General features: G+C 39.5%; 1 protein-coding gene across 4 annotated transcripts in view; it reads right to left on the bottom strand.

Moving 5' to 3' along the window:
• DROSHA (drosha ribonuclease III) overlaps positions 1-20163 on the bottom strand; it is a 117707-nt gene that overhangs the window by 8467 nt on the left and 89077 nt on the right. For all 4 annotated transcript variants that reach the window (XM_036926608.2, XM_036926609.2, XM_057496104.1 and 1 more), the window contains 5 exons: positions 18757-18827; positions 13267-13311; positions 11628-11785; positions 10536-10641; positions 182-323 (listed from right to left, as the gene is read on the bottom strand). In XM_036926608.2, coding sequence (XP_036782503.2) covers positions 182-323; positions 10536-10641; positions 11628-11785; positions 13267-13311; positions 18757-18827 — 522 coding nt within the window. The remainder of the gene's footprint in view (positions 1-181; positions 324-10535; positions 10642-11627; positions 11786-13266; positions 13312-18756; positions 18828-20163) is intronic.

Genomic DNA, 20163 nt, shown 5'->3' with positions numbered 1-20163 from the left:
TTATTCTCCTTCAAACAAGCTTTGAAGAAAAGCATAAATAAAAATCAAAACAGAAAAAAGGTTTCTTTGGTAATAATGAGAATAAAACATAGTAATAATGAGAAGAAGGAAAAATGTTGGGCCGTTTGATCTAAACTTTGAATCTGCAGGTTACAGAAAAGCTTTACTCTGTAGGACTCACATTCCAAAAGGTCTGCCAAAGTCTTGGTCCTCAGGGCCACGGGCCTCTTGGTCTTGTCGTTGGTGATGGCGTATTCCTGCATGCCCAGCTCCTCCGCTACCTTGGCCTGAGTTCTATTATTTACCAAAGAGCTTCGTAATAGCTGGCAAAAAGGAAATGAGGTATATTTAGAAAACCATTTCACTTGTGGTCTCTCCCTTGCTCTTGTGTTGGGCCCAAACAGTCTGAGGCCATCTCACTGACAGGATATCAAGCTAAGTGACAAGTCCTCAGCCACTAGCCCCAGACAGCTGTGACGGTCTCCACACACTTGTAGCTTCAGTAACCTACTCTGCTCCTGGTCTTAACTAACTGACCTTAAATAGTTCAATTACTTGTTTGGTAGCAGTTAGCAGTATTGGGAAGGCTCCTGTACAATAAAGGTCACAGCTTCCATTAAAGTTTAATCATACTAAATGAAGGAGCATTAAAAATTTTTAAATCAACTTTATTGAAGAATAATTTACAGAAAATAAAATGCACCCATTTTAAGTACAGTTTGACGAGTCATAAACCTTTTATATTCGTACCACCCTAAACAAGTTCCTTGCACCCACTTTGCAATCAATCAATCTGACCCACCTCCCTCCAGACAAACTTGACCTGCTTTCTGCAAGTGCACATTAGTTTTAAAAGAGCTTTTTTTTAAGTATAAAATAAGCTTCAAGTTTCATGGCATTGATGATCATTTTGATATTATAAGATTTGAGAAAGTAATGTTTTAGTAAGTATTATTTCAAATATTTAAATTATTTATTTACACTTTTACTTTTACTATTAGTTAAAAAATGTATATTATATATCCTGGGTCACAGTTTTTCAAACTGAAACCCTTCATCTTTAATTACATTAAAATGTAACTTTCATATTTGAACTTCAAAACAAAAATTTCTGCTAGGAATTCAGTCAGCTAAGAGTCCTACAGGGACAATTCAAATAGTAGCATGAAACAATGCATGAAAATTATGCAACCAATCCATCATAAAGGTGCCCATAAAATAAGCATGGTTAGCAATCTAGTGCTTACTCACACTCATTGGGGAAGGTGGGTAAGGGGGCCAGAGGAAAGGTAGATACCAAGATGAGAACTCACCAAACTAAAGCTAGAAGCAGTTACCCCCACTCTCTAAGATTTGGGGAAAAAATGTACCTAAAACTAGAACTTCTTTTAAAACAGATATAACAAATTCTTGGTCCTTTACACAACTGTGTCCTGCTAAGGAACATCCGTGACCCCAGGGCCAGGGAGAAGGAAGCAGCTGTGAGTTGTGCTGGTATTATATACCCCTGCCGCTCCACACCCCACTTTGTTTATTAGATGCAAGTTTTATGCTCTCTGGCTCCATACTGTCAACTGAGCTTATGAAAATCAAGATTTATTCTCAATGCCTTAGATTGCATCCTTGACAATAGATAAATAAGAAACAATATGTTCTTAATTTGTCTGACAATGATTCATGAAGCAGAAATACAACTTGATCTTCATAAGCCATGCTTGCTGTTGAGTTACAGACTATTATTCTTTGCTTGTCTCTGCTCCCTTCCGCCTCCTATTTCTACAACTCTTTCTTCAATATAACATTTCATTAAAATTAATATCCACAGAGAAACTCAAAATTAAAAAGGCCTAGCACATAATATTAATAGAAGACCCAACCAACAGGGAGCCCATCGGTCTTGTACTTACAGAATAATTGACCCGAAGGGAGATATCTTTTTCAGTTTGGATTTCTAGTGGGTGTGGCTGGGGGGTCTCAAAGTAGAGGCCATGGGGGAACAGGAGGACTGTTTTTAAAATATGGCTATGCTGAGCAAGTTAGGGTCTCTCTCAATATATGCATTTGGTGAGAAGAAAATACTGTAATTTAGGTTGTATATATGGAGATCTCACACTTCACAATCAATAAGCTTGACGTGCACATGAACACACACAGACCATGATACATGACTGGTAACTGGGCCCCAGCTGTCACCTTTGAGCATGAAGTGTTGCGCTGTAATGTTGTCTGACGGGGAAGGAGGAAAGCAGTGAGGATGGAAATAGAAACACTTCCAGTCTTATTTAAGATACACTTTGACAGGTCTTAAAACAGCAGGGTGGCCAGAAGAAAGTGATCTTTAGTAAGTTCTTGCCAAAACTCAGTGCTTGAACCAAAAGTCAGTGGGGGGAGAAGGAAGCTAAAAATCATCAATATTTTTAAAGTCAGTTTAGATTTAGAAAATGAGTTGAAAAGACAAAGTCCAAACAAGAAAGTCCAAATGGTAGTTTTTTAAATGACAACTTCCGTCCTTGGCCTTTGCTGAACTCTACTCCAGAGTGCATCATGCTGTGTGCAAATAAGTGGGATCAAGGGGGTATCAAGGCAAAAAGCGACCTGAAGCTTGGGCAGCCACACGTAACAGCTGTGGAGACCAACTCTATACCAGGCCATGCTGCTGGCTGAAGGGCCCTTAACACCGACAATTTCCACTGCAATGCATTGTGGGAGCTCCGGTGACACCACAGAGGTCGTGGTGCCTGGGGGCTGCTCTCCATGCCAGCCCTCCAGGAAGGCCTCCTGGAGGACCCAACCCCTGAGTAAAAACGGTTCAGAAAAACAAGAAATTTTCAGCTCACTGACTTGGCTATTATACCAGAATTGTAAGGTACTTCTGAGACACTGGTGCTCAGGCCTCTTTCAAGAACCAACAAATTAGAATTTCTGGGTATGTAACTTGGACATGTACATTTAAGAGGAATTCATGTAGGTGGATTCAAATGAATGAAGGGTCAGAACTGAAAAAAAAAATGAGTCTGCCAATGGGAAAACGGGGGGTGCTAGGGTCTGAACATCTGTGTCTACACCCCTTGCCCCAAATTCCTCTATGTTGAAATCCTAGCCCCCAAAGACGGTGGTATTAGGAGGTGGGTCTGGTTGGGGGTGACTAGGTCATGAGGAAGGAGCCCTCATGAATGGGATTAGTGTCCTTACAGAAGAGACCCCAGAGAGATCTTTAGCCCCCTCTACCACGTGTGGGTACCATGAGAAGTCTGCAGCCCAGGAGAGCATCCTCACCTAACGAGGCTGGTTCTCTGATCTTGGACTTTCAGCCTCCAGAACTATGAACAATAGATCTCTGCTGTTCCTAAGCCGCCTAGTCTGAGGTATTTTATTCCTGCAGCCCGAACAGACTAAGACAGCGAGAAAGGGTTTTCCAGGAAGAGGACACAGCTCTAGCCAAGGCAAGGGCCATGAACTGGAAAGTCATTCCTGGGTGGGACTGAAGGAGGAGCCAGAGCTGGGGGGAGCTGATGCAGACGAGGCTGGCTGGCCTCCCAGCAGAGAGTCATGTGAGTGATGTGAACAAGTCTAATTTCCAGCAAGGGAGAGGAATCCCAAAAGTCATCCAGTGGGAATGGTGGCAAGGTAATTTTATGATTTTTGGAAGACCATTTTGATGGATGGGTTTGAATGCGGGCAAGGCAGGAGGTTGGAAAGCCAGCAGATGTTGATGCTATAAATTACTGTTTTACAAAGAGGAAATAGCTGCTTTCATGTTTTAGTAGAAATCTAGAAACCAAACACTAAGCACCCTCTTGGGCATGAGATAGCCATTAGACTGCTTTGCAGACAATGCCTTGTATTAGACATACTAGTAAAAGGCAAAAGGCTTGGCCCCAACCTGCCTGGGTTCAGGCTGTGGCCCCACCAGCTTCTGCCTAACTGACCCTGTATGAGTTACTAAATCTATATGAGGTTCAGTTTCTTCATCTATAAAATGGAGAAAGTAGTACCTACCTCACAGGGTTGTAATGAGAATCAGAGTGAATGAATATAAAGTAAGTACAATGACTGGAACACAGTGAACAAACAAGAAATGTACTGTTACTGTTATCCATAATGGCATCATCATTATTAGGCAAAATATGCTTGCACTTTGGTTACAAGGAAAAGGTTATTGAAAATTCTAGGAATTCCTCTGGACCTGTCTTCAAGGCAGAATGTTCTGGACACCTGTCCACTCATTGTCTACAAAGCTCTCCGTTTTACCAAGTACTAGGCTGTTCTTAATGACTTTAACATCTTCCAAAAAGAAAAAATTTAATTTGCAATCTCCAGAAAAAGTGAAGAAAACTGTAGTTAGGATTTTCTATAAAGCTGAGAAAAGGACTGTGGAGACCCTTATGCAATGGCAAGGACCGATATAAGTATCACGAATCTCAAATTCTGATTCTGAGAATCCACGATGTTTTCTATTATCTTGGCAAGCAGTCTTTCATAATTAGAAAAAGGTTTACTGGTTTAAAACAAACAAACATATTGGCATTCCTCCTTCAACTTCTGTATTACCGACTCTTGATTCTAAAGAGGAAATGCGGCTGTGGGATATAAGCTACGAAAGAGGGCCACCTAGTGTTAAGTACGTAAATTGTGATTTATTATATTAAGGGCTTTAATGTAAGAGCTTGGGGTGGAAGCAGAATACCTTATTAAAAGTGACAGTGATGTGCCACACAGGTCTATTATACCACAAGTGGCAGCCAGATGGTCTCCATTTCCTATGCTAACTAAAGAAAAGATACACAAATGTTAGCAGGCGAAATGCAGGTCAGACAGAGCCAAATTATGTCAGTGACAGAAAGTCTCAAACAGGAGGAGGCTGTGGAATCTTCCTTTCAAAGAGATCTTATAGGTAGACACCCTTTTGTCTGAACGGTCTATGCTGTCTCGAAGCAGCAGGGAGGGATTTGATCACTGCTTCTCAAACTTTTTATTTGTAATCCTTGCTTCCTCATTATCCCAAATTCGTTCCTTTAAAAACAAACACAAATTTCTGCAAATGTACCTTGCTGGGGCTCACCACTAATGGGCACAGTGCCTTGCACGGAGTAGGCATGATATTAGTGACTATTTTGAGCTTGGCAGAACATAGTTAAAGGCTGAGAGAAGAATAACATGGAGGAGGTAACTCATATGCAAGTTAAAACTTGCAAGTGTGACAAGACAGGCATTCTGGTGTGAGCAAATGCTCTCTGGACTCTCCCTATTTACCCTGAGTAGGTTCTACCCTAAAACACAAAAACTCTAGTCTATGAAACAGAACAACTCCCCCATACAGCCCAACTCAAACCATCATTCTAGAACAATTATATAAGCCTGACACTCCTTCCCACATAGGCCTTTTACATAATTATAGAATAAACAACTTATAGAACACTGTGTTTTTCCCTATCAGCATTCAAAACTCAAAAACAATGATTTCATTTGCTCAAATGTCTTTACTCTCTGTTAAAACAGGTATATAAAGGAATGGCTCAAAGTTAACTAATTCCTTCCAGTGTGAATCAGTGTAGTTGTGTGTTCTTTAATAACAATAATGAATAATTTGCCACACCATGCCCACATATAAATGCAACAGCAATAAGTAATCCTCCATAAATTTTAAACTATTTTTAATCTTCAGACATTCATAAATAAGTTTCAGCTTCTTTCCTTATACACAAAACAACAGGCTACTTGTCTGCAATGCTACTTCCACTTTCCTCTCTATATGACATAGTTGCCTGCAAAACTCGCTCTTATTTATTTATCAAATATGTTTTGAGAGCCTGCCATATGCCAGGCACTGCTGGGCATACAGAGATGGTGATAAATAAAAACATGTTCTCACAGAGCTTCTGGGCTAGTAGGGTAGGCAAACTGAAATAAATGCCAGGAAGAAAAAGAAAATGGAATTTGGCTGTGGGGCCATCAGAGAAAGTTTTCCTAACATCCACAAGTCACGTCAGAACTGACAGCTAATGGATGAGTAGGAGACACCAGGTAGATGAGAGTAAGGGCTGGAAGCAGAATGGTGTCCAGGTAGAACACCACCAGGTACAGAGCCGATGGCAGGAGGGGGCTCAGAGGAACGCAACACAGTCAGTGTAGAGGTGGAGTAAAAAGACCATGTGAGACGAGGCCAGGGAGATGGGCAGGCCGGACCACCCAGGGCACCTTGCTTGTTCTTCAGTTGCTGTCCGAAGAACAAATGAAGAGCATCAGACAGGGGTACGATGATCATTCATTAAGCGTATTGCTGAGCACTGACATGCCACGCCTCTCCAAGGACCCAGGGAATCAGGAATGAAGAAAACAGACAAAAACCTTTGTCCTCATAGAGCTTACACTCTGGTGAGAGCAGACAGAGAGTAAACAATAAAATATACAGTATGTGCTAAGGAGAAAAAAAAGGAGAAAATGGAGATAAGGTTCCAGGATAGGGACAGGGGTCTGGGACATGGGAAGGAGGTTACTATTTAAGCACAAGAGGTTAAGGAAGGTCTCATGGATGACATATGCACAAAGACCTGAAGGAGGTGAGGGACTGGGCCACAGCATGTGCAACGGTCCCAAGGCACAGGCTTGTTTAGTGTCCTGTAGGAATTATCCAGAAGCCAAAGTGAAGAGTCTAGTAGACAAAGTCAGAGAGAGCAGCAGAAAGGCAGGCCATACAGGGTCTCACTAGTAACAATACAGTCTTTTACCCTTGAGATGGGAAATCTTGGGAAGGTCTTCACAGAGAGCGTTGTAATTTGACTTCCCTTTAAAACCTGTCCCTCTAGATGATGTGCTACACAGAGGCTGAGGGCTGGAGGGATGGACCAGTTGGGAGGCCATGGCTATAATTTAGGGGAAAGTTAATAGTGGCCTGGACCTGGGTGGTAACAATGAAGCTGGTGAAAGGAAGTCACATTCCCGGCAAACTTTAAAAGAAAAATCACCAAGATACGCTAGTGGCCAGGATATGCAGTATGAGAGAAAGAGCAGAATTAAGTATGACTCCAAGGTTTTCAGCCTAAGCATCTATAAGAATGGAATGACTGCTAGTCATATGGAGAACACTTAGAGAAAATCAAGTTTTGGGGTGAAAATTAGTTTTGTTGTGGACGTGTTAGGTTTGAGGTGCCTAAGAGAAATCCAGCTAGGGTTTCCAGTACATCTAATGTGTAGATATTGGAGTAGAGCTATAAATCTATGGATATGAGCCTGGTACAAGGGGGTGAAGTGAAGGCTCAAGACATAAATTAGGAAGTAATGCTCAGATGTATTCAAAGCCATGAGACCCCTCATGGAGAAGAAGTCAACAGAAAGATAAGACGTCTGGGAACTGGGCATTCCAACACTAAGAGGTTGGGGGGATGAAGAGGAAGAACCCAGTGACTGAAGGTGAACGGCTGCTGTGGTCATAGGAGGTTTGCTGTGAAAAGACTGCTTGCTGGCTGCAGCATGTGAAGCACATGGGATGGGAAGAGCTGATACCAGTGAAAGGACGCCTCAACACTGACAAGACAGGCCTGGAAGCGGAACCTGCTAAACGACTTCTGCCCGAGACAGTGTCCACCGTGGGAGATTACAGAAATGCCCACAAGAATGGCAAAGGCCAGCTCCCCCAGCAGCAGCATCCGTCTCAGGGAAAGCCAAGCACACTGCACTGCCTGGTGCTCGGTATGGACACACCTTAGGGTTCCTACCATTTGCAATTTAATTAAAGTGCTGCCCCTTCTATCTGGGTCTCTTTGTCAATCATATTCCTGTAACATTTTGACAGCTATGCAGAAACTACTGCAGTGGTCCAGGTAACAGAGGTTGGTAGAAAGGATTTGGGTGATGAAGATAAGGTAGTCACTCAAGGACTAATACTGTTGGGACTTGTGAATTGTCTAGATTAGAGGGAAGAGAGGTAGTAGAGGGAGAACTCAAAGGTGATTCCTAGGTTTCTCACTTGCAACCCTGCCTATGGGGTTGCCATTCAATTACTCAGGGAATACTGGAAGAGGACCCAGGAGGGAGAAGACTGTAAGTTCAGTTTTGGACATGTGGAGATGCTGAGAATGCAACTGGGACTGGAGCTCAGAATAGACTTGGTGCTGAAGGGAGCCATTTGGAGGTGAGCTACCCATAAAGTGAAACTGTGGTAATATATATGGAAAAGACTGCCCAGGAGAAAGTCTAGTAAGAAGAGAAAATGGCCCTGGAGTGAGCTTTTTAGATGCTGCAATATTCATCAGCTCTATAGAATAAGATGACACTGCAACAAAGGCTAAGAAAGAGTAGCTGAAGAGGTGAGAGGACAACCAGGGATGTACAGCATGACAGAAGCCAACAGAAGACAGTGTGTCAAGGAGGAGGAATGGGACAACCACGTCAATACTGATGAGAGGTAGTTTTAACATATGTATTTAACGGATGAGAGATCATCTCTGATTTGCCAGCTGATCAGCTGGTCTTACTGATTTCTACCAAAGTTTCTGTGAATATAGTTTATGAAACCACCACATCATACTTGTCATTTGTTAACACCTTTCTAATAAGCTACTCAAAAATTCCCTAATTTTAAGACAGCAAGGCTGATAAACACATCTAGGATAAAACTACAGTTAAGGCATTGAAGTGGCTGTGGAAAGAACACAAAACTGGCGTCTCTAGCACAGTCCTCATTTAACCTTTCTAGATCTTGGGCACGACTCATGCCCGAATTTTAGTTTCATATCTGTTAGTGCTTGGAAGGGGATGTTGGGGGGCGGGGGCCCAGGTAAGGAGGTTTGTAGGCAGTGACCAAAATGGGAAGCAGTAAGCTTGCTGACCTGTAACATCCCACCTCCATAAATCTTAGAGTTCACAAGTAATTTTGTGGGAATACAGTGATAAATATATGTATTTAAGTCACACATTTCTATATGGCCATAAATTAATTAGTACTTCAAGCCATTTTGTTTGGATTGGCTATTTCTCAGACCAACCAGACATTCTCACAACTATGATTTCTATTCTCTAGTGGAAGGTAGTGAATGAACATTTATTGATTCCCTAATATATAGCAAGATAATAGACAGTAGTTTATTTCTGGGAAATGCTCATATGATCTTAAGAATTTAATATTAATTCAAGAGGAAAACATGTCCCTGTCAATCCAAAAGCAGTTAACTTTAAATGGTAATCATACAGTTAATTTTAAATTTAATTGAAAATAAGAGTACTGCTGATTTATCATAAATGGTACAAGAGGCAGAGTCAGATCACAATAAATATTCATTGAGTAAATTAAAGGACCATATTCTGTTGGGCTTAGAAATTCTGATGAAAAATTACATCTAAACATAGCCAAATCACCATATTCTCCCTAATTCCAATATTTGCATCTCACATAAACTATTTCCATGGTTCACAGTTGCAGAGATAAGATCCAATTCTATTCAAAGTAAAGCATGCACAAGAATTGTAGAGATACAAAGTACCAAGGACTTATTTTTTGCTTTAAGCATGATGAAGAAGAAAGTCTGCACGAGCAAAATATCTTCTGGCATACTACAGTTTTTCTTTTCCCACTAAAGCATATGCTTTCTCCTTGCCCAATTCTACAGGGACTTCTCAAAGGTTATTCCTTGTGCCTTGAGAGATCATCATGACTGGCTTCCAGATATGTTTTGTTCACCATTCCGCTTATTACTGATCAGTTCCACAGAGTAAAAAGAGAATACAGCAAACAAAAAAGCTCAATAAAGTTTTATAAAATGAAACAAAAGTGAGAGGAATGGGGACTGTTTCACTGTGATCATAAACCAAACTGTCTCTGAAAGTCCCTTTCAGCCCCACCATGCTCTAGCCAAACCAAGTCCCTACTGCCAATCTCCCTTGTGAGTTTTCATGCTGTGCCTCTGGTTTAGGCAGTCTCAATGCATGGAATGTCTATGCATACAAATTTCTTCCCATTAGCTCCCAATAGCCAAATCCTAGGCATCCTTAAAGGCTCAAACATCATCATATCCATAGCCTTTTTGTGACTCCATGGCTGAAAGAAATCTCATCTTTTCCTAAACAGCATTAAGTGCAGCAGTTTACATAGACCTCTTCATAGTATTTAGCGTGGTACTTCCCTGTATTTAGTTACAATCATTTACTTATACTTTTTATAGTGTACATGTATACACACACACATACTATATGTATATATGTGGGCAGAGAATGAATTGGTAGTTATTTGCTTACATTTTTCATTTTTTCTAACAGTCTATCCAGAAGCAGTTTAAAAAACTAAATATTGACTAATGATTGCACCCCCCGTGAAGCCTACCTCAACTTCTTGCACAGAGTAACCATTAAATCAAGGAGTATAAAATGAGTTCTTACTGTATATTGCTTTGAACAAAATTTGCATAATGAATAAAACTGTATGATATGCTAAAGTCACCAAGAACTACATCATTAATTATGTAAATATATATTTGGCTCTTCTACTTTTTGCTATTATATAGCAATCTTATTGGAGGCAATGATTTAACATATAAACTCACAGTTAAGTGTCCTTCATGATGATCTGGGAAGTGAATAAATAAGTATTCTGTGGCTACCAGTTGCATTATGGAGTCACCTAGGAATTCCATCCTCTGATTGTGGCCTCTGAAAAAAGGAACATTAATATAAAGAAACCAATAAGGATTTGTGTATTTTTAAAAAAAAGTTTTAAAAAGGAATGATTATAAAGACTGTGTGCAAATTGCTTTAAAGCACAATACCAAATACAATGCCTTCAGGCCTCTCAATTTAGAAGAGATTAAGTCAATACAGGTTGGTTTTCAAAGAAGAGTAAAGTGAATACTCTCTCAGGATTAAACAATTGCTAAAATAGAGGGAGGTAAATAGTGCCTAGTCAGAACAGGAGGAGAACCTACTGAAAAATACAGTACAGACAACAATCTTGTACTGACCATCTCTATACAGACAAAACAGAGCAAAAAGCCCTGGGATTTTCTTTGCTGAATCTTTACCTTTTTGTTGAAATGTATACTCCATTATTCAAATCTGGAATCTAGTTTAAGGACACTAAACAAAATCTGTAACAAGAATCTTTAATCTTTAGAACTTAAACAAAGTTGTGAATATTTGAATTGGGAGAGAGGAGCCAAACACTGAATAAAAAAACAACATGCAAAGAAATAACATCTGGTTATTTTCCTCATAATTATACAAGCTCATCCCATGGCCTGTGTCTGTCAGCTTAATTGGAGCACAGCCGTGCTCACTGATTTACATTTTATCTATGGCTGCTTTGATGCTACTATGTCAGAGCCGAATCATTACGACAGAGACTACACAGCCTGTAAAGCCTGAAATATTTAATATTGGTCCCTTTACAGAAAAAGCTTTTACTCTCCTCACACTTCTCTTATGCTTAACAAAGAAATAAGATGCATGAAAATGAGACCAAAAATACTGAACTGGAACATTCCCTGGTCCACACCAGTGTCTGGCTACTCGTCCATCTCACAACGTGACTTTCCTGGAAATATGTTTGAAATTCCAGTTCCTTTAAAAGGCGCAGCAAGGGTTTGGTACTGCCTGTCTAAATGGCCACATTAGGATCACATGAGTCCTTCTAAACTTACAGGGTCAGATGGTTAAATCCCACAGTTCTCAACGTGAATGCTCTTGCCAGAAGTCTAACATGAGTAAAAATTACTCCAATTGCTTCTTCAAACTCAGTAAGTTTCTGCAGAACTGGAGAAGTCTCAATAAGTTGTCGATCAGTATTTGGCTCTTGTAGCTACAGGAAAAGAGAAAAAAATAAAAATCATATGCAGTCTTTGGTTATAAGAGTAATTATCAATTCTAGGATAGTATTTTGTAAAATTCCTTTTCCCATGGGCAGAAATTTCTGAAATGCCAATAAAACACAAAAGCTTCTTTCTCTTACCATGGCAAACAAACCTAATATTTAAAGATGGCTCAAATAATATTTTCCAATCTTCTATCAAATTTCAAGGCCAAGTACTGTACACAGACAGTTCAAAATCCCAAGCATTATACTAACTCTCCAGGGAAGAGGCAGCTGAAGAACTGCTGGCAGAGAATATATATATCTACTAGTCATGTGCTGGTTCTCAAACTTCAGTGTTCATCAGAACCCTTGTAGGACTTGTTAATCGCAGACAGCCAAGCCCTACCCCGATTCTGTGTGACTGGAGTAAGGTCCGAGAATTTGGTTTTCTGATAGTTCCCAGGTAACATAAATGCTGCTGGTCTGCGGACTGCCCCAAAAACCACTGCATTCGAGTAACTTGACTGCTGTGTGTCTGTCTTCCAGGGACCAACCTACGTTAGTGAATGAACGTCATTCAAACTGAATTCAGCTTATATTGAAGATTATAATACCAGTAGGCAGGTGTTCCACATAACAACGATATTTTAACAACTGGCAGGGAGCAAATATTTTAAAAAGTGCAATTAAAATGTTACATTTTCAACAACTTCGGGCAATTTCATAGTAATAAAATATTTCTAAAGAACTCTGAATTAATGCCATTTATTACTATAAAGCCTCTTGTGAGAGTTCAGCCAATAGTGATTCTTATTTTATATATAATATATGCATAAATGTATATATAAACAGGTGTGTGTGTATTTATTTATTTATTTATATTTATATTTATATCCAAAGTAAAACAGAAATAAAAACAAAGACTAGTAAGAATTTTTAAACCAACTAGGGAAAAGGGTGTATAGATCTTTTAGACTCCAAAATCCTAAGTAGAAGTCATCACACTGTACTAAAATGTTACGCAATCTTGAGTCAAAGTCTTTAATTTCTAAAATCCAAATTAGGTTACAATTTATTTTAATTTAGTATTTGTTTTACTTATTGAATAAGCTCAGACTTGCTTCCCTATCATTTTCTCTATAGTAGGCATAAAGATAAACTGGGAGTCAATACATTCTGCTTTAATATCATTTTGTTGAGCGAGGAATGGGGGGCCAAACCACGACCACATGAGTAGTTCTTCTTGTCCTGTGAGGGAAGGTGATTCCCAGTGCCTCCCCCACCCACCCCAGACCACATACATGCCAAAAATGCATGGCTTCATTTTACTGTTTGCTCCAAAGTTTTCCAATTCTGACACTCCCAGCTTAAAGTCATAACGTCACTGAAGGGAATCCAAGGATAAAACAGGAGGGGAATAAAGGCAATAGAGTCACATGAACACTGGGAGCTATAAAGCTCACTGCAGACAGGAAGGTCACACTTACTTGGAGTGGGTGTAGGGGATAATTGAGCCAGACTTCGCGCAGATCCTAGAAAATGAAGTGATGCCTTTAAAGCTTGAGGGAGCCATTTAACACACTGGAGATTACTAAATAAAATGCCATTACTTGAAATACTGAACTATTTCAGTGCTGACTCCACTTACTGCAAATTCAATAGTACTAGCCAACTAATTTTTTTTTAAGTGTATTCACCACTCAAACTGCCCATAGTGAGTCTAATTAGCCTAGTAAGCTGGGCAAGAAAAGAGCCACCCCCACCCCCAGAAGTCAAAGACACCTTTTATTGCTAAGTTACACATTTACTTAACCTAATACACTGGGTTGCTGTTTTAATCATATTTTTTAGCTTACCATTCCCCAGAAATGTGCATCAATTGCAACTATTGTAATTAAAACTCACTTCAAATGTCCATTATTTTAGGCACTCATTCACTATTATATGAACAGTTTTAAGAGGAGTAGAAAACATCTCATGTCAATTTCCCAAACTCTTAGGTCCATAAGACCACACTTTAATTGCGGATCACTACAAATGTTTGCTTGAAATATGGGAATAGTGAATGTTATGGAAAAGCCCAGTACATTATTTTATCGACTGAGCTAAATCTAGAGGCACGTATAGTTAGAATTTTCTCAGGATTAAAGTGTTTTTCCTTCAGGTTTAGACTCTAGGGAGCCTCTGACTGAATCTACTTTCTGACTTTGATGTTGGGTTTTTGAAATAAATAAAATATTTTTTTAAAGGGGGAAAGCTATCTTTTAAGAATTTGGTGGGGAGAAGTATAGGAAAATATATTATCACTTGTGACACACATGTTGACAAAGTGAACTACATGACATGATATTTTTGTACAACTTCCATCTTGATAAAATACACGTAGGGGCTTTTTTGGCCAGAATTTTTTTAAATGCCTAAATATCAAACTCATAAGGCATTTTAAAGGGCTTGTCTTAACCAATTCAGTAACCTTTCCCTTGAATTCTCTGTAACACGAATGTAACTGACAATGTCACTCCCTGCAATTTCTCCTATTCTCTCAATTCCTTTTTTCTTCCTGCTATACCTGAAATGAACCCTTACCCAACTCCAGCCCTCACCTGACCTGTTCATTACCTGCTCCTCCAGAAAGCACACCATCCTCATTGCCTTAACTGCTACCTTAGTTTGGATGGCTTACCCATCTCTGCAGCAGTTCTGACCTCTCATCTAAGCTCCAAGTCCATTAACTCAAAGTGCCTCAGACCTAAATGACTAAGTAACTTTCCACCTTTCACCTTACAGGAGGCAGTGTGGTGTTAGGGAAGACTGCAGGCTTAGGACACAGGCTGCCTGGGTTTGATCCTGATTCCATGTTGGCAAGTTGCTTAATCTCTCAGAGCCTTCCTTTCCCCAAGCACAAGACAAAGATAATTACAGTGCCCACTTCAAAGTATTCTCTGATGCCTCCTTAAAGAGCAATGCACTCAAAGCACGGAACCCAGTGCTGGCACCCAGAAAATGCTACTAAAGGTGATTGTGTCAGCAATAATGATAAACAGCTCTCTGCCAACCAACTCCAATCTCCAGAGCTCAAAATTCTCAGGGAATTTGTGATTCCTTTTCTCTTTTCTCGTATGTGTTTTTCACTCAAAAACACTGATTTCTCCTTTGATGTCTGCTGCCACCCATATTGGTGCAACAGCTTAACACCTCACAACTAGACTATTGCAACTCTGTCTATTTCTCACTGAGATGAGAGGTTCTGCTGTGTGTTGCTGTCACAGAAAATATCCTGGAAAGGATCTAAGTTGGAATCCTCATTCTACCATTTATTAGCTCAAGGCTAAACCTTAGGCAAAGCCTCTACCTTCAGTTTGTTCTTCTGGAAAATGTTCACTGACTGTTGGAACATGTCTTGAGGCAACATATTTTTGTTGAATAGCTACTTTGTATTAGCTTACTAAGATGAATAAGACACTATCCCTGCCTTCAAAGAGACATTCTCCCTACTGGTGAAGAATGGAGATTAAGTGTAACTGAATAAACTGTGGTAAGTTCTATAATATCGATATATACTAAGTGCTAGGCTAACTCTGCCTGGGGGTGTTGGATAAAGCCTCAAAGAAGAGACAACTCTTCAAATGTATCCCAAAGAATATGAGGAATTTGGCAAATCAGCACAGGGAGGGAATCAAAAGCAGGGCACCAGAAATGCACAAAAAATATGTCTCAAAATACACAGGAACAAAAATGTAACTCCTAATAGGCCAGGGCACAGAGGACTTTAGGGCCTTTCACCTCTGTAGAGTATTATTATAATGATAGATACATGTCAGTATACATCTGTCCTGAACCCACAGGATGTACACCACCAAGAGAGAACCTGAAGGTAAAGCAGGGATTCTGGGTGATGAGGATGTGTCAGTGTCGGTTCGTGGACTGTATGTACCACTCTGCTGGGGAATGTTGACAAAATGTGGAGGCTATGCATGGGGGTGGGCAAGGGGGTGTATGGGAAATTCTAGTGCCTTCCTCTCAATGTTGATGTGAACCTAAAACTGCTCTAAAAAAATTAAGTCTTCAAATTTTTTTTAATTAAAAAGAGAATTCTTATTATGAAATGAAGGAGTAGTGAAAAAAAGGAGACTAAAAACATAGGTGGTAATCACATTATGGAAACTATTAAATGGTATGTGGTGTAGTCCAGACTTTGGCAGGCAGTAAAGCAGTAAAGAAGTCAAAGATTTCAGCAAGAAAGACCATGACCAAATCTATGCATTAAAAGAAGACAACACTAAATATAGTACAAGGGAGGGACTAGAGCAGTGGGGAATGAAAATCAGGTAAATATTATAGGTGAGAGTTGAGGACAAATAGTAAAGCAGTAGGATGGCCAGGAGTGAACCAATTTAGGAGCTATTTGGAACAGAACTGATAGGAGTTTGCAACCAAATAGACATAGGGAGAAAAAAGCTTAAGGACAAAAGAAGATCCTGTGGTTTCTGGTTTTAGATGATAAAAATAGAAGAGAATTCTGTTTTGGGGCTAAGGTAATGAGTTCAAACACTAAACCTGTTGAAATGAGGTGTCTGTGGATCAACCAGATGAACCCAGGGCAATTTGAAAAGACACTTTTTCCAATTTCTGGGGCTCCAGAGAAGGCCTGGGTGGGAGACTTGGTATAGACATGTAAAGACAAGACAGGTGGGGGAAGTGAGAGAACAGCAAAGATTACATAGTGACCTCTCCTGTCCTTCTGAGAGGGTGGTTGGGATGATCAAATTCAAACAGCAGCCCCGAATGCACTGGGTAAGCCACAAAGGGTACAGAGAGATGAAAGCAATCAACCAGCAAACACTGTCTGGGGCTGTAAGAGTAAACACCAGTTCAGGCTGAGAAAGAAACAACAGCCTGGCTGTGAACAGGGCTGGGAGACCACACAGAGACTGCTGCAAAATTAACAGGAAACAGTGTTTCCCTCAAGGTCTTGCAGCAGTTGTAAAATGCCAAAAAGGACCCCGTGTTGAGGGAATATGGGCTTTTCTACCACACTGTCCTCTGACCTGCTTTGCTGTGTCTTATTCCCTGAATAAAGATGAATGACAGGGGACATTCAGTTGCTAAATGGCCCTTGGCTCCTGAAAGCACACAGCACCCAATCCCAAATTAATCTCTTACTTCTTCTAATCCGGCTTCAGACAAAGCAACCAACCAAGAACTGATCCCTGCTTTCCTCACCCTCCTCAGAAGCCGTCAGCACCAGCCAAGGCCTAAGAAAGGATGCCAGCCTCCCTCTCCATGGATCAATAAATCTGATTTTGTAGGCCCACAGGTTTGTCTCTGGCTGATTAGACCTTCACAGTACCATTACTCAAAAAAAAGTACAATGGTTCACCAACCTCTCTCACATACTACAACAAATGGACGTGAACCAACAGGGATGGCGAATGAGAAAGTCCGAGTGTGTGCACTTCACAACGCTGACATGGGAAGACCATAGCACACTAGGCCCTGTCCAGTTTCATAAAAGCCACACTAAATGAATTCTGAATCTCAGCCACCCCATCTGTAACATAATATTCACACACGGCTTTCTCATTTTGTCATTTATTCATTCATTCCTTCAACAAATATTTATTAAGCACTACACATGCCAGGATTGCACTCAGTACTGGAAATATAAGATAAGCTTGCTAAGTAGACAAATGGGAGAGAAGCAGTTTCAACAGATAAAAGAATCTCAATGAAAATGGATGCAATTAAGAACATAAGGTGTAAAACTGCGTAAAATTCAGGAACACACAGTGGATGGGGGATGCAGGTAAGATAGGAGAAGGGGCTGGGGAGGAGGTGAGGAAAGGGGTTTACTTAAGGGGTTAGGAGCACACAGAGGTAACACTAGAGGGAAGACAAAGCAAAGAGATTGCTGAAATTGCAACAAAAGATAAAGCTAGGAACCAAGATATTTTAAGACTTGAGAAAGACTTAAAAGCTTTAAAAATACATGCCATCTCTTACAGATATAAATCAAGACACACACTTATTTATATGTGTAGGACAGTGGGGGACATAGAACATCTGTAGGTAGTTTCCTCTCCAAGATAAAATTCACACACAAAATCATCACATTTCTATAAAACGGATTCTTAAAAACTCAAATCCTCAAATATGAACATCATCCAGGTCACATTTTTCAAAACTATGGATTCTTTTTTCTAAACCATCCTAAGTAATACAATAATAACATCTGACAGCCACGCAAGCTGAAGACTTCACAAAGGGTTAAAACACTGGCTGCCTGGCTCTTTATTGCTCCGTGAGGGCTATTTCAACCAATTATAATGACATTTCAATTTGGAATACAGAGTTACCTCTCCCTTTAAATGTTAAATTAACTTGTTTTGGTACAAACAGCAACCACTATGCTCCATTACAAGCAGGATTAAAAAGGTAACTCTACCAATATTAATAGCTTAATATTTTGGTAACAACAGAAACTGTTCTGGAATCTATAATTTTTTTCTTGAACTATAATTTGCTTTAAAAAAAGTTTCCATACTCTACCCTTAATTCATAGTCCTATCAGAAATTCCCTATGAACTGACTTTCTAAAATAAATATACATTTATCTAGTCCACATAATTTACATAAAAACACATCACAACAAAGAAGCCAAAAGGCTATAAGCTTTCAACTAAATCTGCAGGGGGTGGGTACCCAACGATTATAAAAGAGAAAATCATAATTAACTTCAAGATACTTAAAAATAAAGCGAAAAGGGGGTTTCAGGTAGAAGACAAATTCCTAATGTAAATGTCCACACAACTTTCACATTTGCAACAGGGTTGAATAAACTATTTCAATGTACTTGAAATCTAGATTTGGAGGTTTAATCTCTCCTACACTCTATTCAAATACAAAGACTAATTGACATAAAATCTTCTATAATGATATATAACTGAGAAAAAAATAAAATGGTTTGAGATAAATACCGGATCATTAAAGAGCAAGCGTCCAAATAACTGTTTGGCTTCCTCCAGGCTTCCCTCCAAGTACACAGCTCCTAGATGAGAGGGAGAGAATGCCAAACGGAAGGCTGCATTCAAATTCAGGGAAAATTACATGTCTCTATAAAAAGCAAAAAGGCAAGCCAAACCCACTTGGAAAAAACCGACAAGACCAAAAGCAATTGTTTTAAAGATAGCATTTTCCCGCTTTCAGCTATGTTTTGTATTATAAATTAGATGGAAGGATGAAATCTCAATTTCCTAAAATCTAAAATACTGGATAAAAAAGAGGGCTAATATGAATTATCATGAAGGATATGGTTATGAAGTTACTAAGGAAACTATGCACAAGTACTTGATTTTATGAAAATGTTATGTTTTATTTTCTGTATTTATTGTTTATGTTTCAAACCATAAAAAATTGCAACAGATAAAACCTGAATTCAGGTCAATGAAGGCTTCTGCAAATAAAAATCAGGATAAGTTTTACCATTAATTTGAAATAATTATTGAAAGTTTCTTTAAATAATCAAGCACTGGGCATGTATTTATCATTAATCATAACCAGTAAGTACTACAGCAACATTTTAATTGGGCATCAAGTAACTCTGGAGTAGGGCAGTCACATATTCTTGAAATCATTTTTATAGATTATCTTCAGAAAGACTAGTTTCCATGTATGATATTAAGACACTTTAGTCATCAGGGCTTTTGATGATGAAATACACTAATTATTTATCACTAGTTGTAGCAATAGCAGCAGCCAAGATAGTAATAGTAGTGTAGTGGTTTGGGGGCCATTCATGCCCTAAGAACCATGCAAAGCCTTTTCACAATCTTACCTTCACCTCTATAAGCACACCCCAGTAAGAGGTGTTGGACAAGCCTTGGGCCACAGAGAGTGATTTGGGGAATGTTTTAAGAAAATGGAACTTTGCTCTGGATTGGATGCTGCCAGTTCTGGATATTCAGATCCTTCAACAACTCTGAGGTAAGTGATACTATCTGCATGTGATAGATGGGGAAACTGAGGCTCAAAGAGATTCAACAGTTTGGTGAAGACACAGAACTGATAAATGGTAAGAGGGAACTGAATCACGTCTGCCTGGCTCTGGAGCCAACTGTAACACTTACTGTCAAAAATATGTGTGCAGAGGACAGTAATTCCACATGACAAACTCTCTGAAAATAGATGTTATTTGTGCAAAACAGACATAGCTGTGAAAAGACTGAGGATAATTATTAAACATTCACTTGCTACCATCATCAGCATAAAACTATAAGGGAAGCTTTTATATATTCATTTTCAAAAGGAAAAGGATAAATTGATAAAGCAGTACAAAAGCCTCTGAAAAATAAAATGTACTCAATCATTTACCAAAAAAAAAATTC

The sequence above is a fragment of the Manis pentadactyla genome, chromosome 2 (assembly GCF_030020395.1).
Source record: "Manis pentadactyla isolate mManPen7 chromosome 2, mManPen7.hap1, whole genome shotgun sequence".
Lineage (NCBI taxonomy): Eukaryota > Metazoa > Chordata > Mammalia > Pholidota > Manidae > Manis > Manis pentadactyla.
This window is presented reverse-complemented; position numbering and strand designations above follow the sequence as displayed.